The 20,997-nt window shown below is 38.8% G+C and overlaps 3 protein-coding genes across 11 annotated transcripts in view; 1 reads left to right on the top strand and 2 right to left on the bottom strand.

Moving 5' to 3' along the window:
• The first annotated feature begins 31 nt into the window (after window positions 1–31).
• On the top strand, window positions 32–18,061 carry LOC142033237 (uncharacterized). 8 transcript variants are annotated; one of them, XM_075033083.1, is made up of 7 exons: window positions 32–250; window positions 1,428–1,534; window positions 2,169–2,231; window positions 2,915–3,068; window positions 3,477–3,893; window positions 4,626–4,720; window positions 17,924–18,061. In XM_075033083.1, the coding sequence occupies exons 1-5, from the start codon at window positions 242–244 to the stop codon at window positions 3,822–3,824; spliced, it is 681 nt and encodes a 226-aa protein (XP_074889184.1). In that variant the 5' UTR covers window positions 32–241; the 3' UTR covers window positions 3,825–3,893; window positions 4,626–4,720; window positions 17,924–18,061. The 8 variants fall into 8 exon arrangements, with proteins under 8 accessions (XP_074889184.1, XP_074889182.1, XP_074889183.1 ...); XM_075033081.1 differs by lacking the exon at window positions 17,924–18,061 and having other exon boundaries at window positions 3,477–3,890; window positions 4,626–6,676; XM_075033082.1 differs by lacking the exon at window positions 17,924–18,061 and having other exon boundaries at window positions 4,626–6,676.
• On the bottom strand, window positions 98–4,266 carry TMEM97 (transmembrane protein 97). The gene is made up of 3 exons (XM_075033089.1): window positions 4,095–4,266; window positions 2,347–2,491; window positions 98–1,808 (listed from the first exon to the last, which is right to left on the bottom strand). Exons 1-3 carry the CDS (start codon window positions 4,212–4,214, stop codon window positions 1,558–1,560), a joined length of 516 nt encoding a protein of 171 aa, XP_074889190.1. The 5' UTR covers window positions 4,215–4,266; the 3' UTR covers window positions 98–1,557.
• Window positions 6,720–20,997, bottom strand: part of NLK (nemo like kinase) — a 65,428-nt gene continuing 51,150 nt past the window's right edge. The window contains exons 7-11 of one of the 2 annotated variants that reach the window (XM_075033065.1): window positions 18,119–18,220; window positions 12,904–12,990; window positions 10,949–11,147; window positions 9,077–9,170; window positions 6,720–8,551 (exon numbers count right to left, since the gene is read on the bottom strand). In XM_075033065.1, the coding sequence (XP_074889166.1) occupies window positions 8,497–8,551; window positions 9,077–9,170; window positions 10,949–11,147; window positions 12,904–12,990; window positions 18,119–18,220 (537 nt within the window). In that variant the 3' untranslated portion in view covers window positions 6,720–8,496. Of the gene's footprint in view, window positions 8,552–9,070; window positions 9,171–10,948; window positions 11,148–12,903; window positions 12,991–18,118; window positions 18,221–20,997 lie in introns of both variants that reach the window. The other variant, XM_075033066.1, reaches the window with a different exon arrangement.

The following is a 20,997-nucleotide window of genomic DNA, read 5'->3' as shown; positions in this document are numbered from 1 at the left end:
ATGTTATTTTTGAGCTGAAGAGTTTACAACTCCCTGGGTAGTCGTAATGATTGTCCTATATGCGGTATTTTTCACGTCTGTAAAGACACAACACACAAGCAGCAGTAACTTTTATCTATATTGACCAGATTATTTTCTCTATAGAGAGGAAAAAAACCCCAGAAATTTATGGTTAACAGAACGGATCAATTATGGACACACAAAAAAGCAGAAAATACGGCAGAATTGCGAACTTTAAACTATGCCTGAGGTATGTCTGTGCAGGTAGTAATATTAGAGTTGAATTCTTTCATGGGTGTTATTAGTGATGGAACTGCAAACTGATGATACAAACCATTCTAAGCCTACAGCGACGCCAGGAGTATACATAAACTATAAATACAAATGTGACATCCAAGAACTGAATGCCTGTGATCTAAAATCAGGCCTTGTGTTGAAGTCCAAATAGATGCATTTTATGTCTGTCTTTAGGCAACTAAATACGGAAATGTTGGCCTTTTTTCAAAACCTGTGGAAGGTTTAAATTTATTCCGGTGAAGTTCTGAAATACCCAGGCAGTGACTGAAAAGCCTTCTCCCTGACCTGTAATCTTGCACAAGTCTCCAAGTTTGATTCTTGCAGATCAGATTGAGAACTTGAAAAAGACCAAACCAACCACCCCAGAATTTCAATCAGTAGTAGGTTTTACTTACTGTAACTTATGCATATATTTACTGTGTGAACTACCTCCAATCTCATGGTCATTTTAAGTTCCTTTTAGTCATTCCCTGAAGAAGGTTAAATGCAGTTTAATGCATTTAGTTAGTTATTACCATACTAGAAGTGATTTCATGGAAGAAGTTTACAAATCCTTGTTTACAATTCCTGAAGTACTTCAAGATCCTCTAGAAGTACACCTCATTGTCAAACAAAGTTAACTTCAGGCATTCATAAATCCAGATTTCATCACGTTTATCACTGATTAGACATTTACAATTAATCAAAACTGAAGCAGAGCAAAGGAAAGTGAAATTTTAAAGGGAGGGGCGAGGAAGTTAAGAACTATTATATGATTTGAAATGTTTCAAAAGCATAGCTTTGCAAATCTGTATATAACCAGTTATAGATTTTGCAGGATATGCTCTTGGAAGACAAATTTCTTACTTAAATGGTTTTCTAACAGTCATCTTGGAAAAAGGGAACTTGAAAGAAAAGTATCAGCTGTAGTTTCCTTCCCCTGCCCCATCACACAGTTAGACATCAAATGGTGAAAAGTTCATTTTCCTATTACAGATGTACTGCACAAAACGGACAGTGGGAGAGGAGGGAGGTCCCTTCACCCGTGCGTGCCCAGAAACCACATGGAATTGCTAGTACAGGCGTCTGCCAAAGCTATTTCTGATTGAAGGAGAGCTGTGAACTCAAACCAATTCACATTTTTCTTGCAGGAGCCAGATGCTCTGTTAAAAACTGTTGCAGCCAACAACACAAGACAGATGTTTGTCCCAGAGGACTACGTCAGCACAGGGGCTGAATCCAAACCAGTAGGAGTGTTGTGCGTACAACTTCTAGAGTGGACTACTTCCTTTTCCTTTTCTCCACATGGTTATAATAGGGGTTGTAGAGCATGGTAAAGAGAATCAGAAGTGGTATCAGCAAGTATGGCATGTATATTGATAGCAGAATCAGGCGCTCACGTTGTGTCTGAGGTCCCAGATGCTCAGACTTTGAGAAATCATGGAACAGGATATGCGCAAGGATAGCAAACAAAGTTGTAGCTACATGGGTGGAGTAGATAATTGCAGGAGTCCTTATCCATTTGCAGCCACCTGTGTAGAAGCAAAAAGGAAACAACATTTGAGTATTTTGAAACAAACGGAATTTGGTGGCTTTTAAATTAACAGAACATTAACCACTACATCTCTGATGGGATAAGCCATAAGTCATACTAAATAGCTAGCAGAAAAATCCGTGAGTACTAGTAGCAACCCAGGAAAATTATCTACCTTTATGGAAATTCAGAATGATGGTGTGATTGTCAAAGTTCTAAAGTAACGAAATGAGCACACAGGCTTGACCTAGAACTTTGTCTGCCTTGGCAGCATGCCAGATGTCAGACATTGATGCCGGTTACATATAAACAGCTGCAGCTGACAAGGGCCTATACTCACGGGTTTTGTTTCTGACAGGCCTTTTTCTATGCTGCTTTCTCAGACAAAACTTGCCATGAAAACAGCACAGCACTCCACACGGTACGTCCCTATAATTGCTTAAGACTGATAAATAAACTTTCTCTGCTTGTACAAAAAGCAAGTGTTACACAGAAATGCTGCACAGGACATACTTTTACACTTGTTTTATACCAACCTTTTAAGAAGGCGTATACTGCAATGGGGAAGAAAGGCATTTGTAAGAAGGCTTCGCAATATATAAACGCCTTAAACCACTCTGGGGGCTGGAGCATCATGGGGTCTCTAAAGGTGGCTGCATACCACTGCAACAACTCTGTCAGCTTGAAAAAAAGAACAAAACAACAGATTAATACACGGAATGTCAACCGCAACAGGGCAAAAATTGTGACCCTCATCTGCTGGTCAGATGAAGCCATCACTGCAGTGGGAAAATTAGGGATCTCATCTTGGTACACAAGGCTTCATGCTGCAATTTAGTTTTAACAGGGACTACGTTCCTGAAGTCTTTAAAGTGATGAACCCTTTCCATTAAGTATGTGTTACATTTGCACTACAGGCAATTTTAGGATTACAGCAGTATTAAGTACAGTTGCTTTCCAAAAACTACTCCTGAAATGTCATTTCCTACCAGAAGGAACCCAAACCGCAAAAAATCTGCACCTTGACATTAGCAGATATTATTTTCCTCTTTCTGACCCTCCTATTGCCAGCTGAGGTGGGCTCAATGTCGCAAATACTCGCAGGTCCTTCCCGTGTCTAAGCAGGAGGTGCAACCCCAGCCTGGTCTGGCTAAGCCAAGAGGAGTCTGGGACCTCCTTCGGTCAGGGAGCGCATCGCTGCGTCGCGTCACTGCGTCGCAGGGTTGGTGGCTGGCGACCGCTGCTCGAGCGGCCTGATGTAAGAATTTGGGCTTAGCAAGTTGCAATTAGTTTCCATAACAGAAATGTAAATTCCAGCGCAGCTTTCGGTTGGACTTTGGACAGAGAGATATGTACAGAGATTTGCTAGTTAACTATTAATTAAAAATGGTTTCTATGATGGAGTAATTCTACCGGCAGTTCTAATGGCAAAAATCAAATTCACCAATTGCAAAGTTTGTATAGGAAGTTACATCTGATCTCACCCTGATGACGAGAGTTAATTGGTTATCTTCTATCCAACTGTTATTTGAATTGGCTTTATGACATTTATTGTCTTCTATAATTTTAGTCAAAACCCAGCGAACCAGAGGTTTTTACTAATAAATTTGGTTGCTAGCGCGCCTGCTTCTACAGCAGTAACAATTCCCTTTTACGTTTTTGGCAGGAGTATGAGCAAAAACGGGGATTGCAGCGTGACCCGGGTGGCGACTCCAGCCCCATCCTGGGGGGCACGCGGCGGCACGCGCAGCCCTGCCGGCGTCTCCAGGGCGCTAAGGCGGGGCGCGGCGGGCGGCACGGTGGGAACGAACGCTCCTACGGGAACGATGGCTTCTACCGTGCCAGCCTGCAAAATACACAACGTACCGCGCTGGGGAAACCATCATCCGTGCCAGCAGTTCATCAGGGACTTCTCTTACGTGGCCCTGCGACTGCGGGCGTTGAAACTGAAAGGAGTGGCCCGCGTACATCCGAGATGGGAATTTTTTTAAAAAAAATCAGCCCCAGCGGATAAACGATCGTCCCGTTTGTTCTCCTTCCCGACGGAATGGCTCGACTAGAAATGGAAGTCGTCGTGCAGGTAGCAAGTATGGAATTATTCTTAAGAGCTGTTTCATTTTAGTTAATTTTCTGCGGTTTCCTCCCCCCCCCGCCCCGTCCCTACATGCTGGATTTTGTTAAAAAACCGCCACCGGACCCGTTCAATCGAGCTTCTCCTCGCAACCCTTGCGCGGAGCGAGACCCCCCGGTCCCGTCCCCGTCCCCGTCCCCGTCCCCTACTCACGGCCCGCGGGTGGAGGCCGGCGGGCAGCAGCGCCTGCAGGTCGATCAGCAGCGTGACGGGGATGTGCGAGAGGAAGTAGAAGGCGAACAGCCGCTCCCGGCAGCGCGGCGCTGCCGCCATCGCCGCGCTTCCCCGCCGCCGCCGGGACCGGCCCCGCCCGTCGCCGGGCCACGCCCCCCCGCCCCGGCCACGCCCCCCGCCCCCCGGCCGCGAAAAGCTTTGAAAAGGGAGGGAGGAGGAGGAGGAGGAGGATGGGGCTGGGATGGCAAGTTCCCCGTTCGAAGCAGCCCCGCGCCACCGCCCCACATCTTTTCGGGCCGAGGGACTGAAAAGCGCGTTCTGGCCGCGCTCCGGCCCCTCACCGCGATTTTCTGTCGGTTTTACTGATTTCTCCCCACGTCTTGGCCCAGTCCAGCAGCTAGGAAAAAAGACAATTAACTTCCTCTTGTACAACCGTTTCTGACAGACTGGACTATCTACTGCAAAGGGAGGAGATTTAAATACGTCTTTTCCTCTTAATTTTGCATCTAGGATCCAGCTGGGGAGAAAACAGGTTCTTGACTCGTACTAACGCGCCTTGCATGGACGAGTCCGGCTTGACCTACAGAGCTCAAACAGCCACCGCAGTGAGTTACAGCATAATCAGATAATTCAGTGGGTCTGATTCCATCCTTTATTGAGCACAGAAGTTGTCCAAGGTGTACACGCAGATTATATAGCAATTATCTGCTTGGATTCCAGTTTCCCCCATTTATCAATGTCACAAACAGTTTTAAAGTAACCATACCTGAGCAGGATTACAGAAGTACAGTGAACAGAATTTTCTATCAAGTTATACTTGACAGAAGAATTTTAAAAAGTTACAAAGAACAAACAGTTCAAGGATCTCGCGATACTCCGTTACTAAAACCAATAAAGGGTAAAAAAGATGATTAGAAAAATTGCTACCCAGTAAATATTAAAACCATCTGTTCAGTCTGGTGAGCATTCAAGCACTCCCAGCAGGTCAAATAGTAAAGTCCCAAACACGCCACTGATAAATCGGCTGAAGGAGAAAAGCACTTGATAACTTTCATAAATTAATTGGTTTGAATCCGTCAATGATATTTCACCATACATCAGGAAATGGATTTTAGCAACTTACTGTTCCATAGCTGAGCTTGTTTAGCTCCTTTGCATCACCTTCAAGATGTACACACAGAGAGATTAGGCCTTCTAATATGTGGATGTTCCTTTGACAATTTGTGAATAATTTTCAAGCTATTCTTTGCGCTCACTACTTCTGTACTCTTCTCAAGGCACAATTAATAAAAGGAGATGCAGAAGCTATATTTAGAGAGCTTAAAACTTATGATTACAATCTGTAATTCATTTGACATTGATATCAACAAAGCTTAAAACTGATTAAAATGCAACTCTGAAAACTGCAAGCCAGATTTTAACCTCATTGGGAAAGAAAGAAGCAGCTCTCTTGATGACCTCACGTTTAGATCACTCTGAGTGTATACACGTGTGCGTTCACTTTAAAATGGAACTATCTTTGTCAAAGACAGCTCTAAAGAAGTCTCACTTTCATTGTAGTTGATTTGCATTAAACATGTAAAATGCAGTTGAGGCTACAGAAAACATTACCATAATTGTTTTTTATATATATTTGCACACACAGTTTTAGTTACACATTTGTGCCAGTTTCAGCTACTCAGGTCTGCACAGTGCCCTGCCCACATTCGTATGAAGACACCCTGAAAGGTAAATGTCCGCAAGACGTTTTATTCTTTTTATTTTTATGAACAAGATTAACCCATGGACCTCTAGCAATTAGCTCCAAAAAATACACTGACGCACAAAGTGGTCTTTGCCAGTTGTGTCATTACGTGCTCATACCCTGACAAAACTGTGTGTCAAAATGAGAAAAGCCAGCAAGTAAACTGCCGATTTGCACTGTAGTCTTACCCTGAAGGAGAATCTAATGAGCAGACTAAGTAACAGTGGCAGTGAATCAATGGCAACTAGTTCAGCAATAGACAACCAGGAAGCAATAATGACACCACCATCACCAGTTCTAAAACATGTTAAAATTTAGCTCATAATAGTATGGAGACTTTTAAGAAGAGGTTTGAAGAAGAGGCATACACATGAGTCAGAAACAGTATCTGTGCCAGCCCTGCGAAGAGAGCACATGTTAAGAAGGGTTATCAGTTTATTTCTTGTGAGGTCCTGAGGCTTGAACTGTATAGTTCAATTTGTTTGATCTTTAAAAAGGTCATACCCATAAAACATGAACATTTTCAGCCATATTCTGCAACACCACCACATGTTGGATTCTTTGCATTAGGACTACAGAAAACAACGAAAGCATTTCTTCTGGAAAAAATGACATGAACTTTGCAAATTAAGTAAAGTCCATCCTCGACTGGATGTTTTTCAGCCTCCCAATAAAGTGCAAGTCAATTGCTTGTTTTGATTTAATCAGCAAGTTTTGCCTTTATTCAGGATCAAGCTTAAAGATTAAATGAATATTTTTTTTAAGAAGTCATATATATGTGCACATATATGCATATAGATATGTATATATGTGTGTGTATGCACGTGTGTGTAAAAAAATCAAAACCATGCCCAAAACAAGATGTTACAATGTCTTTTTACTTGTATTCTTTTAGACAGTACTTAATCAAGATTGTAACAACTTATTCTTAAATAAAGGTGGGAGATCAGACAGGAAATAAAGATAACACCACTTCTTTTTCAAATGTCACATTTAATGTTTTCACCACTGTACTTCAAATCTACATTTTACAAAGTGACCAGCAAGTGTGCCACATTAACTGACCAACCTCTGAGATTTTACCTTTCATACCAGTGTCTTCTTGGGCTCTTTTAATTAAACACGTTTCTCATTCAAGTGAATTGAAATGCTTCAGTTGGTTTTATTCTCAGGAGCCTCATAAAAAACAAAGATATTGCACCATCTTTGTTCAGTTATTCAATGTTTGTCTCTTTCACAGCAAATAATTACTTCATTGAAGTTAAAACTTCCAAACATAACTTACTAATAGTCTCCAATTTCAGCTCAGATCACTCTTGTTGAAAATACTCTGCTAAATACAGATAACTTACAATAACTTTAACAGTTAATTGTCCATAACAAACACCACGGTTTTTCTCCAGACCAATGCTCAAATTTTAAGACCACCCTTTAGTATTTCTTTGTACAGGTGAAAAACAGTCTTCAATTTTCTAGTCTTGTTTTAAATATAAAAGTTGGAAGGGACATTCAAGTTTCAAGTCTCCACACTGAACTTAAAAAAAAAAAAAAAATCATGTGGAGGTAAACAAACCAAGTTGTATACTCCAGGAGGTAGAGGCCTTCAATTTGTGTTCATATATACATATGCACAGAATTCAGTGTTCCAACAGAAAAAGAATTAGCCAAAAAGTAATAAAAGTTATTTACTACTGTGACATTTCAAGACTTCCACAGCTTTGCCTAAAGACACGAACACAATTAACATAATTCCCTATGTGCTTTTTTTTTCCTTTTCTTTTTTTTTTTTTTCTCTCAACTGTCCAGTGCAGGAAAAAGTTCTCACAAAATTTCACAGACCTAAAATGTGCAAGCTAGTTTCTCTCTATACAGCAATGATGTCAGGGATCTCTGAAATTAGCCCATAAATGGAATTATTTACACACATAGAAGATGCATGCTGGGGGGTTTTATGTAAGAAAGAGCAGAAAAACTTCTAATAAAAATAGATTAAATATATATATATATTTATACTGGGTAAGGAAACAGAAGTTTAGTCTCTCCTAGTCACAAACTCATTCTCTCTACTCACAACATTTGATTTTAGAACAGCACACATCACCATCACAGCTCTAGTGAGAAGCTATTTATAGGATTTGATCATCAGGTGACATGCCCACTTACTGTGGTCATTGTCATCTGATGTGACTTCATGATTGGTCGCAGTCAAGTTTTCTGTATTCCTTAGTTTTAGAAAACCCAAAATCTTCAGGAATGGCTCAATATCAAAATGTATGTCTATCTTTTTGTACAATCTCACTTCAATAAAAAAAAAAAAAAAAAAAAAGGAAAAAAGAAAAAACCTCCCCGAATTTGGTTCAATTCTGTTTGTTCTGAGCTGAGCCATCACAGCTGCACTAGAATTCATAAAACACGTGCAACTCTGGGTAAAATATTTTCTTCTAAAAGCACAACCACTTTACAAGATTAAAAGTCTAGTACATTTCTAAATATTATTCATATTGTACAAGTAGTGGTTGTTAATTTAAAACTTCATTAGTAAAATTACAGTACAAGCATGATTAACCTCCAGAATTGCAAATCCCAGACTCCAGTGGAAAGCTACATTACATCTTCAGTAGTATATTATCTTCCACTTTATTCCCAAACCAGTGGAGATGGCGGCATCTCAGATGGTTGAGCAACTGTGGAACTAGAATGCAGGTGATACAGAAAATCAGTGTTCATTTGCAATAGCTAATAGACAAGAAAGTTAATGCTCGACCAGTAAGCAAACATTTCAAGGAAAACAATAAAACCCCAGCAAAACCAAACCGAAACACCCCAAAACCAACAGTCAACAACACTGACAACAAATATTTCATATACTTTATCTACTTATTTTCTTAATGATTTTTCATCTGTCATTCCTTTTAATGTTTTTACAGTGCAATTCTACAATTGAAATTCAACTTGTTGACCTTTCAGTTCTAATTTTTAGTCCAACTTCTGGGCTTTTACACAAAAATATTACTTGAAACTTTTGTGCATTTTACTTAAATTCTAGAAGAATTCATAAAAATATTTTCAAAATGTAACCATACAAGTGGGTTTTTTGCAGAAGTTATCTATGGGCCTTTCCTACTCTCAGAGACCTAGAACATAAAACATTTTGGATTGTGAATTCTGTACTACTAATAAATGTGAATTAATATCAGATGTGATTACATACAGTTACCTAATAAAGCTCTTAAAAGCAGCAGACTGAGGGTTGATGCAGAGAGGCACTCTGTTTCCTTTCTGCTGTTCCAAAATGAACTGATGAATTATTTCTGTACATAGGAGAAAAATAAAGAACATCATACCATTAACACTTTTTGCTTCAGTAAAATGCATTGTAGACTGGAGGAAAACACAGCTGCCCTTCCTGAAAGTACATTTTAGTACAGATAAAAGAACTCCAGCTTCCCTACATCTAATCTGATGCCATACCTCATAGCGTAAATTCACACAGAACTCTTATATGCACACTGAAATCAATGTATATAAAATAAAACCCTAATCACCGCTATAACACTGAACTGATGATAACCAGTTGTAGATTAAATCCCAATTTTAGGGTGTAACTTTCTGAAAAACAAAGAATTCTTCTCAGCTCTCAGTTCTATCTATGACTTAGTCCGGTTTGATTCATGAATTCGGTTACTACCACCAAGCACAAAACTGCCACTTGAGATGATTAAAACAAAAACCTATATTTTCATACGGGAAGAGGAACAATATGTACAGTTGCCAGACAAAACATTTTCTCATACACATGCGTGCACGCGCGCACACACACACACCCTGCCGAAAAACAGAGGCTGGAAGATTTGGCAACGGGCTGCTCCCCTATAAGCAGCAGCCATGGTTGCCAGAACGGAGCTCCATACGCCCGGGTGGTATGTTAGAGGCAACGTGCTGGAATCTGCATTGCTGTCAGCGTTTAGAACGACAGATTTCAGAGAAGACAGCAGATCTACATACAGCTCTGGAAAATGATAGCCAAAGAGAGGAGGGAAATGGAAAGAATAACGGGATAAAAAGAAAATAACGTTACAACATGAACTTGTATGAACTATATAAATGTGAATTTCTGAATTAGAAGTTCAGGATATATCTGAAATAAGTCATGTTATCGTGGCAACATCAATGAGGTATTTTTGTCCCAAATGACAGAATTGTTTGTTAGAAACTACTGAGGTAACACATTTCTTCTCCCTCTCCTCCTCTTGAGTTATTCGAGCTGCCACCAAACAGAACCTAAATCCCTACTACTATTTCTCATATTGTATTGCTCTCATAAAAGGACTGCTTTCCTGATTGGATCTGCTTTCAGAAGAAACAAAGTCTGTTTTACGGGTTGTTTGCTATGAGGGAATCAGACTTCAAACCTCCAGTGCCACAGAACAACTGCTGGCGTTTAGTAACCACGTGCAGCAGTAGTTTCCTCTTCCAGGCACCAGGACTGACTTTCCTCATGACAGCGTGTCACGACCCAGAGCGCATCCTCTGCATTACTGCCAGAACCGCAGAGGGGCACCAGCAACAGAGCTTACGAGAGCAGCTGCTGTAAAGGCACTTGACACGGACATTTCAGCCCGAGCAGACTGTGATAGATTAGGGGAAATGAAGCAGAAGAACTATGAGACTACTCAGCTTCGGTTACTTGATGATGTTGACCCTTTCTGCAGGACAGCTATCAAGATAACACCTCGCACCCCGAAAAGGCAACAATAGTGATTTCCCTTTCCCCTCTGGTGCAATCCTTCAACAAAAGAGTGAGTGGCATGGGGAACACTGACATCAGAGAAGAATGCTATTAAGGTTTGAAACCGATAGACTTCTGCATGTCAACTAATGCATGTGATATTATGTTATGTCAGAACATTTACAGCAATTCTGTTTTTAGTGAAAAGAAATTATTTCCTGTATCTACTATGGAAAAATACCTAAAAGAAAAAAACCACCTGGGTTAGTGTATGCATCCAGATCGCACATCCTAACTACATACTACGAAAGGATGGAGCAGGAAGATAAAATGCAGAGGCAAAGGTTAACTACTACTTACCTTTCACCTGCCGAACAGAACTGAGGTTCTTTTCAAAAGTGTCATCAAATTTGGGATTAGTGACGGGTTCAAAATCACTAGTATAAACTCTTCCAGTAGATGTCGAAAAACAACATTTACACATACAAGTGTGGTATCGCAACCGCCCTTCATCAAGATATGGGTGAGCTAAGGCATCCTTAGCAGATATTCTTTTGGACTGAAATATTGCATTTAAATAAAATAAAATTAAAAAAAATTAGTTAGGATATTTTCAGAGGTATTGAAACAGTCTAAAGAATACTTACTCGTCAATTAATTCTAAATTGTTTTATAAACCCCTAATCATGTTAAAGGATTAGTTCATGTCAGAAAGTGTTTCAGATCTGCAAACACTGCCACTAGGGGGAAGATTTTACTCAAAAACAAGCAGCATTGCTAAGATGACATTGACCTTTCTGTACTGTAGCTAATGATGGAAAATGCTGCTAATATGATTTTTAGGAATATGTTTTTCAATAATTACTTTCTCCAGATAACCTTAAAATTATGACTCCTACAATAAATCAAAATAAACCCAAAGAATTTAATGTTAGCAAATACAGCATTTTGTAGCTCCATACTCTGCAAAACATTTTAATGTGTCCTTAAGTACCTCTTTAAAGTAAAACACAAATTTAAGCATCACTGGTAAGAGAGTAATTCAGGATATGGCATCGGGAGTTCTGAGAAATACTCTACACACCAAGTTTCAGAAAACAAGTGGTGAAGGAAGTGCAGGGAAGAAGGGGGTCAGAGCAATGCTTTCAATAACAAAGTCTACTTCCACATTACTGAGACTATTTTTGTGCATAACCCACATAAAGTACTCAGTTTCTAGGTGTCCAACACCATCCCGTCCAAAAAGGAGAATACTATCTGTTTCTAAAGAATTGAAGACAGAAGTGGTACTGCAAATTCAAGGTGTAATGAAGTCCACTGTTACAGGTGAATAAAAAAAAAAAAACCAAACCAAAACACAAACAGAAAAGTTACTTGCTCAAAGTTACAGAGCAAAAGCAGTGGCAAAGCTTGAGGTAAAACCCAGGTGTCCCAATTCCCAGGATATTTTTTAAATGAAATTAAAATTGTCTGTTCTAAAGGATTGTCCTGATTCTTTAAAAAAATAAAACCACATTTATTTAAATGTGATTTGGGAATAATAGTATTCTAAGTGTTGAGGGAGTTAGAAAGGAAAAAAATTAAGTTTGTTTACGTGGAAGTTATGATTTAACAGTTCTATGTTTTTGTTCAGTAAAGGAATCTTAAGGTTAAAAAAATAAAATCAAAAGGTACTGCCTTCTGAATAGTTTATCAGTTACAAGCTTCCTCCTTTGCAGTTCAGTCAATCTGTCTATTTTTCATTTGAAATGTTCGGGTTTTTTCTGCAAGAATGAAATAATTAAGATCATCGTTTCAGGTATCAGATTTTCTAGTGACAATCTTGTATAGTAAGCCCAAGAGATAAAATCCAAAATCCACAACAGCACATTTTTATTAGAAAAACAGATGCTCAGTAGGAAAAAAGATCCTGTTATGTGACTGTGTGGATGCAGAATGAATTTTTTGTGTGTTGCAAGACCATGAACACCCACGCGTCTCTAATTAGAACTGCATCAAAGTATCTGATGTTCTGCTACCTACACCTAGCTAGGAAAAGATAGCATGATTCATGAACACCCTCATCTTTCTCACTCTGTCGTAGCTTTCTTCAAAAGACCACTAGATTTTAAATGCAAAACCCCCATTCCAGGGGGAAATTAATTGACCAATTAGAAGATGATACTTTTACGTCTTTTTCAGACCCAAGAGTACTGAAATACAATGTAGAAGAAAATCAGTAAAAGCAGTCCTTTACTTAAAATATTCATTTAAGTAGCAGACAACAAAAACTGTTAAAACAAGAAGTATTAGGAATAATTTTAAATCATACTTACTGGATCAAAGACCAACATTCTGCAAAGGAGATGAACTGCTTCATGTGTAGCTTGACTGGAAAGTGTATATAGGACAGGAAGGGATGGCTGTAGGGCAAACAGGAGAAAGAGAAGTACAGATAGTTGTCCTGTCAGATCCATCAGCAAGAAAACACTGTTATAGCACACGTTATCTTATAGTCACCAAGGACAAACTTCTTGTTAAAAAGGACATGCGCTACCCAACGCTTTCCAACAAGACAATAATCACTATTACAAAACTCAGCAATTGTAATAGAGTTCTAATTGATTATTTTTTTTCCTTAGTTCAGAGGTAATCCCTGGACAAACCTATATTTTATTTATTTACTTTTCTATATAGACACTGCTTTAAGCTGTAGCTGCTCAGGGGTTTGATTAACCACATCATTTCCAGTATTTCATTTTTCTGATCTCAATCACTGCCAAATTATGGATTATTTTGCTTTCCTTACCCAGGCGATCCATATCTAACTGACAGTGACATCTAGTACAATTAAAATGACCTTCAGGCATACAGCATTTTACATAGAGATAAATAGGCCAACTACCAAGGCTTGAAGGTCTGGGGGAGGGGGAAGAGGGGCTCAGTGAACTCCCCCTCATTTTATAGTGCGGTACCCAGGGCATGAACCGCATGGTTAAAAAAAGCTGGAACAACCCCGAAGCTGGCGGTAGCATCGGAATTCTTGCTCCGGTTAGCCCCACAAAAACCAGCTCTGCAGATCATTTTCCTCCTGTATTTCCTCGTTTTGCTCACAAACGCTCACAAGCATGACAGCCTGCCCATTCTGAAAGTTTCCAGTTTTAGCTGAGAGTGAAAAAACCTTGTGGCACAAATACCCCGTAAAGACAGATTTTAAAAACTGGGGACATCCAGCCCTTTCTGGGAATACGAGCACATAACCTTCCTTACAGCTACGGATCAGGAGGCAAGCACAAATCCCCCAGCAATACGTGCTGCGGAGCACAGGGATTATACGGCTGTGGGTGTACGGACAACTCCTTCTCCAGCCTCAGCAGTGCCATCGGGCTCAACACGGAGGTAATATTTAAACAAGATTTTACTCAACGTATAAACATTTGATAACTTTTAACTGCACATACTCTCTAGCCTGGAAGTCTCCTTTGACTCCGGAATTAAATGTTAACGCTAAGGTAGCAAAATGCGAAGACAACCCCCATCCCCAGGTTCCTAACACCTGGGAAGAAGTACTGCCTTTGGGCAAGTTGCCCAAAATGAAGAAAATTAATCAACAATAACGTAAATGTTATATGCCATTCATTTTAAAGCATTAGCTATATCCCAGACTCTGGAATGAGCTTCAAAGATATTTTTTTTAAAGCCACAACAATGTCAGTTTCCAAAATCAAATAAAATATTTTCCTGCTTAATTGACATTATTCCTATTTAGCTTAAAGAATGGCAGTAGACTGCACTACAGTTAGTCTTCAAAGTAAATAAAGTGTTTTAAAACAAGTGAACAGTTACTCCTCTCAAGTGAAGGGGAAAAAACAAAAGAAAAAAAAAAGAGTAAGGTGGGGGAAAGGAAGTCTCCATTTTCACACTTAGAAGAAAGCAAAACCACAAACCTATTGAAAAAAGAAATCAAAATCCCCAACCAAAGAAAAAAAGGACCCCATAGATATTAGGCCAGGCACTGCTGCAAAGAAAATTCCTGCTATGGAGTGTGTTACTTCCAAGTCCAACACTCCTAAAATTGCTTTTTTTTTTTTTTTTAAATTTTATTTAAAAAGGAAATAAACCATCACATATGCATGCAGCCACACACACACCTTTGTATTCTTCCCATGAAAATTCAAATAGCGTTCATATTGGCTAGTGAATGCAGGTGTTGGGAAGAGCCATTAGGGCAGGAAGAATTATTCAGAGTGCTTCACTAGCGTGTGTGATTAATTACTGTTGAGATGTGGGAAGAATATACTAGCCGGCTGACAAAAATGACTAAAACGTTCTGCCTAAAATATAACAAATCAATTGAAAGCTAGCTAGCATATTTATGGGACAATATTCACTGACAAACTTTGCATGGATCCATGGCATTTCCAGAACTGCCATTAACTCTACACAGACTTTTAACTGGTATGTAATGCTAATATTGGGCAGGCATCTGTTGCTTCTACCTGTTTAGCAAAGCAAACGAACAGAAGTTCTTTAGTTGCTGTAAATGTCACTATATATAAAAATTACACTTCCATAGTGACATCATTCCAAGTTATCCCTGAACTACCAAACACAGCACTAAGCACTTCTCGGCCTTAGTTTTTAAGTTCAGTCTATAGACCGCAAAAGCTATAATATAGCTATAAAGCTATAATATTTGGTAACTTCATATGATTTTTCTGATTAGTAAGTACCATCTACAGAAAAAAGCACTGTCATCCAAGCAGTGTGATTAACTAGGTTTCATGCCTATACTCGGGCAGAAAGATATGATTACATTCCTTACTTATGGAAGTTGTGGCATCCAATACAAATGAAGGATGCACTTTTTTTTGCTACACTTATGCCCTTTGTCTGCAGCTTGTCTACCATTCCAGGATCATCTGGTTATATACAGCTTTTGAGGACAGCATTTTCTCGGCAAACTGCACTCAGGTCCACAGCTAGAGATCTGAAACAGTCCTGACGAGTACTAGCAAGGGCGGGAGAAATTGCTAAAAACTGAACTGCTGTAAGATTCGATTATCATGGAACCAATGATCAGGTCTTTTAACAAGTAGGGTGCATCATACTGGATCTCTTTCTTCCATAACCGAGAATGCAAGGACCACAACAGGGAGGGAACTCCAACACATTTTACTTTTGTAAGTGGGTCAGCACATGGCTGCCAGTGAGGTCCAAACCACTCCTTACTGTACACTGGGAATATGGGAGGAGACGCTTTTCCTAGGGCTGCCAGTTAAGCAACTTTATCAATTCACTTAAGTTTAGTTTGAAGTAAAATTTTTAAATACAAAACTGACAAAGAAGTCTACGTAGTATGTAAATTTTCATTATGCCAACACACAGTGGGGTGGTCTTTTTTTTAATCAGAAACTTCACGCATTGATCTATTTTTACATAAAGCAGCAAAACGCTTTACCCCTTAACTCCTACTATGCTCACCTACATTGATTAAAAATAGTTTGTGTGACAAAGTAATCACCAGTTTCTAACTTGGTTTTCTCTCCCTATTAATCTAATTAAGAAACTGGTAACATTTAGCTATTTATAACCAGCAAAATCTCCACTTTATAAGATGAAAAGCCATGAATTTGCATTCAGACATGAAGTGTGCTTGAAGCTGAAAACAGAGAAATATCATTAAAGAAATCAACTAGATGCACTGTAACCCCCTATTTCCAAGTTGCAAATGAGCACGCCAGCTCCAGAGACTGTTCAGCTTCTGTGGCACTCCATGAAAAATGAATGTTGTTTTCCTCAACAGACACAAAACTAACTGCTTATAGTTTATTTCCTATGACTTGGTGGCTATAGGACATTAAATCTGTATTGGAAACATTTGATAGCATTTCACCTCACTTGCTTTTCAGTATTCCCATCATTCAATGGGTCAAGAGACACAGTTTCAGAGGCTTGTACAAGAATAGCCTTAGCACTGGGATTAGAAAATCAGAAGACATTCTTGTACCTATCTCAGTTCTTGATAAAACATCCTGGTTTAACAAACTGAACAAGGCTAACAAATAAATTTCAGAATTCTTGCTTACTACTACTAAGAGCACAACTACTGCACTTTGGAAATGTCACATGATTATCAAATGAACAGAATTTAAAACCAATGTATTCTATAAAGTATCTGGATGTATTTGTATACTGTTACATATTTTTATATATAAAGTACAGTGATGTATTTCTCCCAGCTTCAATCACTATTGAACTTTTTTTTTTTAAAAAACATCTTAAAAATTGGAAGTGCAGGACTACATGCTTAAAAGTTACAACTCTTCTAGCACGTGATAGCAAAAAAATAGACTTGATTTGTTTTAAAACTGGTAGAGAAAGTCTTAAGGAAATCCTCCTATTATTAACGTTAAAAGAAAAAAAAAAACCTGTCATAAAATGGAATAGAGACAACCTGATGTAGTGAATCAAAAGTGCCAAGGAGGCAGAACTCCCACATGTTAATAATACAGCAGAATATATATTCAGTGCTCATTTCTATGGTAACTACTATTATGGTGAGTAGACATTTGAGAAATTACTTCAACATGCAGAAAATAAAGATGCAAACTTAACTACTGTAAAGATCTGATGTATTAACATGTACAGGTTATTAATTTTGTTAATTTTTACTATCTAACAATCATAAAAATGGCTACATTGGATGGACATACTGCTTTATTACTGCACTATGGATTCCTGCATAAGCATTTCTTTGTATCTATTAACAGTAACTTTCATTTGCCCTTTTTATTGTCCAGTCAGCATAATGACATCATCCTACCTTTTTTTCTCTGGTTTGTTTGTGTGTTTTTTTTTTTTTTTAAATTAACTTTTACTTCAGTTATGTTGAATGTTGTATCTCAGTTTTCAATATCTTGTTAAACCTTTCACAAACAGCTCGGGTCACTGCACAGATGTGTGAGGGGACCCTTTGGTGATGAGCTGCTGGACTGTTCTGTTTACGGATCTGGATAACGGGTGATTTCCACTTCCTAACACTCTCGATCCTGTCAGTACAGGAGTCCCTCCAGGGCTTTCTGAACTATACTGTCAATTTTAATTTATGTTTCTTGCCAATATTATCACTTAAATTTAACATCTTCCTTCAAAATAGCTATCAAAACACTGTCGCTTCAAAAAATGAGACTTTCACCTGTGTCAACAAGACAAACAATACATACATGAGAGGCCAGAAATGCACTTTACTAGTGAAAAACCACCTTGTCTCAACAGTAGTTTGAATAACTGCACCATTAACCCATGCCACTGCAACACCACAACGACCTTTGCTAAACTTAACCCTGTTTTCAGGTGGCGACAACTCTGAGATTAAATATCCAAACAAAGTATTTATGAACAAACATGCCATGAGAATTTAATCAAGATGTGAAACACTGCGATAATACAGCAGAAGTATCCTGCACAGAGGAAATCCTAACTTATGGGGGCCAACTGAAGGATTCTCTTGACCAAGCATAAAAAAAGGCCAGCAATCTCCAGCTATACCTGTTTATGAGGACCCCTGAGTATATGTGCCTTGGCGCCTTCACAAGCCGTCCTCATTGCTTCCAGCGACGGTGTTCCCAACAGGTCTGTAATCAAATCCAACTGTAGGTATAGAACATACAAATTTGAGGTTTTAGACATATATTAATACATTTCACCATGATAGCAGATTCTTAAGATAACGTAAATTACATTTAAGATATGAATCAGTTCAATACCACTATTTTATGGATAGTAAATTACAAATATTGACATATACATTTAGTAGATAGCAAATACAAACATTTGTAATTGCACTGAAAAAGCCCTACCACAAGCTGATTTTCAAGTTTGGGAAGTTTTTTTGTTTATAGGTTTAATAAAATATTTTATTGCAATTTAAAAGTCAATTTTACATCATTAAGAAAATCAAGTACTCTTAATGGTGTGTTACTAATTCTAAAAACCCAAATATCCTCAATTGAATGTCAGCATTGCATGCCAATATACCACACAAAATTACTCCAAAAAAACAGGTCAACTACTACTTTACACAAAATATTTTGCCATCAGCAGGAATAAAACTATAGAAAAATGGAAAAAAAAAACCCTCAGAACTACAGCACAAACTTACTATATTAAAAAAAAAATAAAATCTGTCTAGCACCAGAGGAAGGCAAAGGAGTGGTGCTGGTTCCAAGAAAAATAAAAGCTACCTAAAAAAGAGTAAAGATGATGCAGTGTTTAAAACTGGTCTCAACTTTAAACGAAATGACATTTCATTCACCTTTTTCATTTTGGAAAGCAACAGACAAGCTTTCACCTTACCTCTACAAAAGTGTGTGCATATACTCCTTTAGTGAATGAAAACAAACAAAAAACCCCTCTGTATAAGTCAAGCAAAATAAAAAAAAAGTCTTGTCAGTGGTGAGATCAGCACCCTGGTTCCAAGTGTTCCCTTGTGACCACCATCCACCCGCTCTAACGAGCAACTGCAGAGCTCTCCTCTGAGAATAAACCCATTATCATCATTATATAGGCCTTGTATGCATGAAAATCACCCACTGACTGTTGGTATAACATTTGTGAAATGTGATTGCTGTTTACACACCGAACTGTGTAACTCTTCAATCGGTGTGTTCTCTCCATCTTTCCCCCCTGTCCAGCAGAAGCACTAGTCTGCCCAGCGCCTCGAGGTACACACAAGGTCGTAAATTGGTACCGAACACGTGTCCTCCTGTTTGCCTTGGCACCCTGTGGCCAGGGCTAGCATAACTTCATAGAGGAGTGACGCCAAGCACCTATGTTTGTAAGGAGATGGAAAACCAGGCAGGAAAAAAAAATCCTAAACCTTGAGGTTTTTAGATGTGGAAAATAGATAATTGAGAAACAGACACATGGAGCTGATATAATAAAAGATCAATGTGTTTACAAAATAGAAAAAGTAATATGATAAATTATACCAGCGTATCAAGGAATGTAGACTGCATAAACACCTGTCTTTTTTGGCCAACTACTCCTGAAGCACACAGCAATTACATGTTAATATACGTTTATATCTATACATATAGATATGGATATAAATAAACACGCTTTATTCTAATGGTTACAAGAAAGAACACTGAAAACAATTTTCATAATGATCTCCTGGAAGTTCATGTTTAACATCTCTCAAGATACAAATTCTCTTGTCTTAGCCCATACATTTCCAATACACTCACAGTAGAGTTTTGTTAAGAGGTTTGATTTCATTTATCTAGATGCATGTCATCAGTCACTATACATATTTTTCTCCAGTATTACAAAATATATTTTGAAATTTTAGTGCAAAAATAGAAAAAATGTTACAAAATATTAATTTGAATTCAGCTGACCTCATTTGCATGAATTGCAAGTCTTTCAGGTATATACAGTGAATCTACATTATTACATTGTAATTATTATTATTTTAGGTGAGAAGGAGAAATGCACTTTCAAAGCTAACTTCTCAGCTGCTGCTTGCTGTTTGCACCGAGTGTCCCGGAGCACAGGCACTTTTAGGTAAGGCTAACTGGGGGATGCATTCATGAGAACACCTAAACGTACTTCAGCTGACAGTGGGCATCCAGCCTGCGCAACCAGACCAGCCCACTCCAAAGCACACCTCCACTCTGAATTGTGGAAAACGGGGGTGTCAGGTCCTCAGCACCAACCACCTCGCTCTTCAAATCCCCTCCTGCTGGTATGCACTAATTGCTCAAGTAAACATCGCTGAAGTCAGACATACAAAAGCGGTACCCAGCAACAAGCATACCCTTGGTAGGCTGATGTGTGAAACAGCAAGCCTCTCCTCCCTGCCTGCGCACACGCGTGCTGTCATGTCAAAGGCTGGCGGCACAACATGCCAGAGGTGCAACTTCACGTACGTGCTACAGCTAATGGGAAATGGCTATGCCAGGCTGGCAGTATCTGCCCGGTTCTCCTTTCTCCCTGACACTCTGATCCTTCCGAATGGATTCTGCTTACTGTCTCAGGCATGCGACCAGTTATCTTTAAGGAAGATTGTGTAATAATCAGCAAAATCGGACTGGAGGAACTGGCTAACCTAGGAAGGTGGTTAAAACTTAGCACTCTATCACCTGCCTTTGACAAAACAGTGTGCAGACTAGTCTTTAAAGCAAGCAGAGAAAGGCATTTGCTCCCACAGATAGTCAGAAAATCAGAGACTACCCTTCCTGCACCACAGATGCACTAAAAAATAAAATTGTCTTAAATGTTTCTGAACATATAGGTAAAAATAACTTGTATTTGCACCTTTAAAAATGTATTTTTAAACAAACATAGAAAGATTGTATCATACAAAAATGCTAACTATGCTAAACAGTATCAGTAAAAAGCAAAAATAGGAGGTGTTAGGAAAT

The sequence above is a fragment of the Buteo buteo genome, chromosome 7, assembly GCF_964188355.1.
Source record: "Buteo buteo chromosome 7, bButBut1.hap1.1, whole genome shotgun sequence".
Lineage (NCBI taxonomy): Eukaryota > Metazoa > Chordata > Aves > Accipitriformes > Accipitridae > Buteo > Buteo buteo.
Note: the sequence above shows the minus strand (reverse complement) of the source record. Positions and strands in the feature narration are given on the sequence as shown.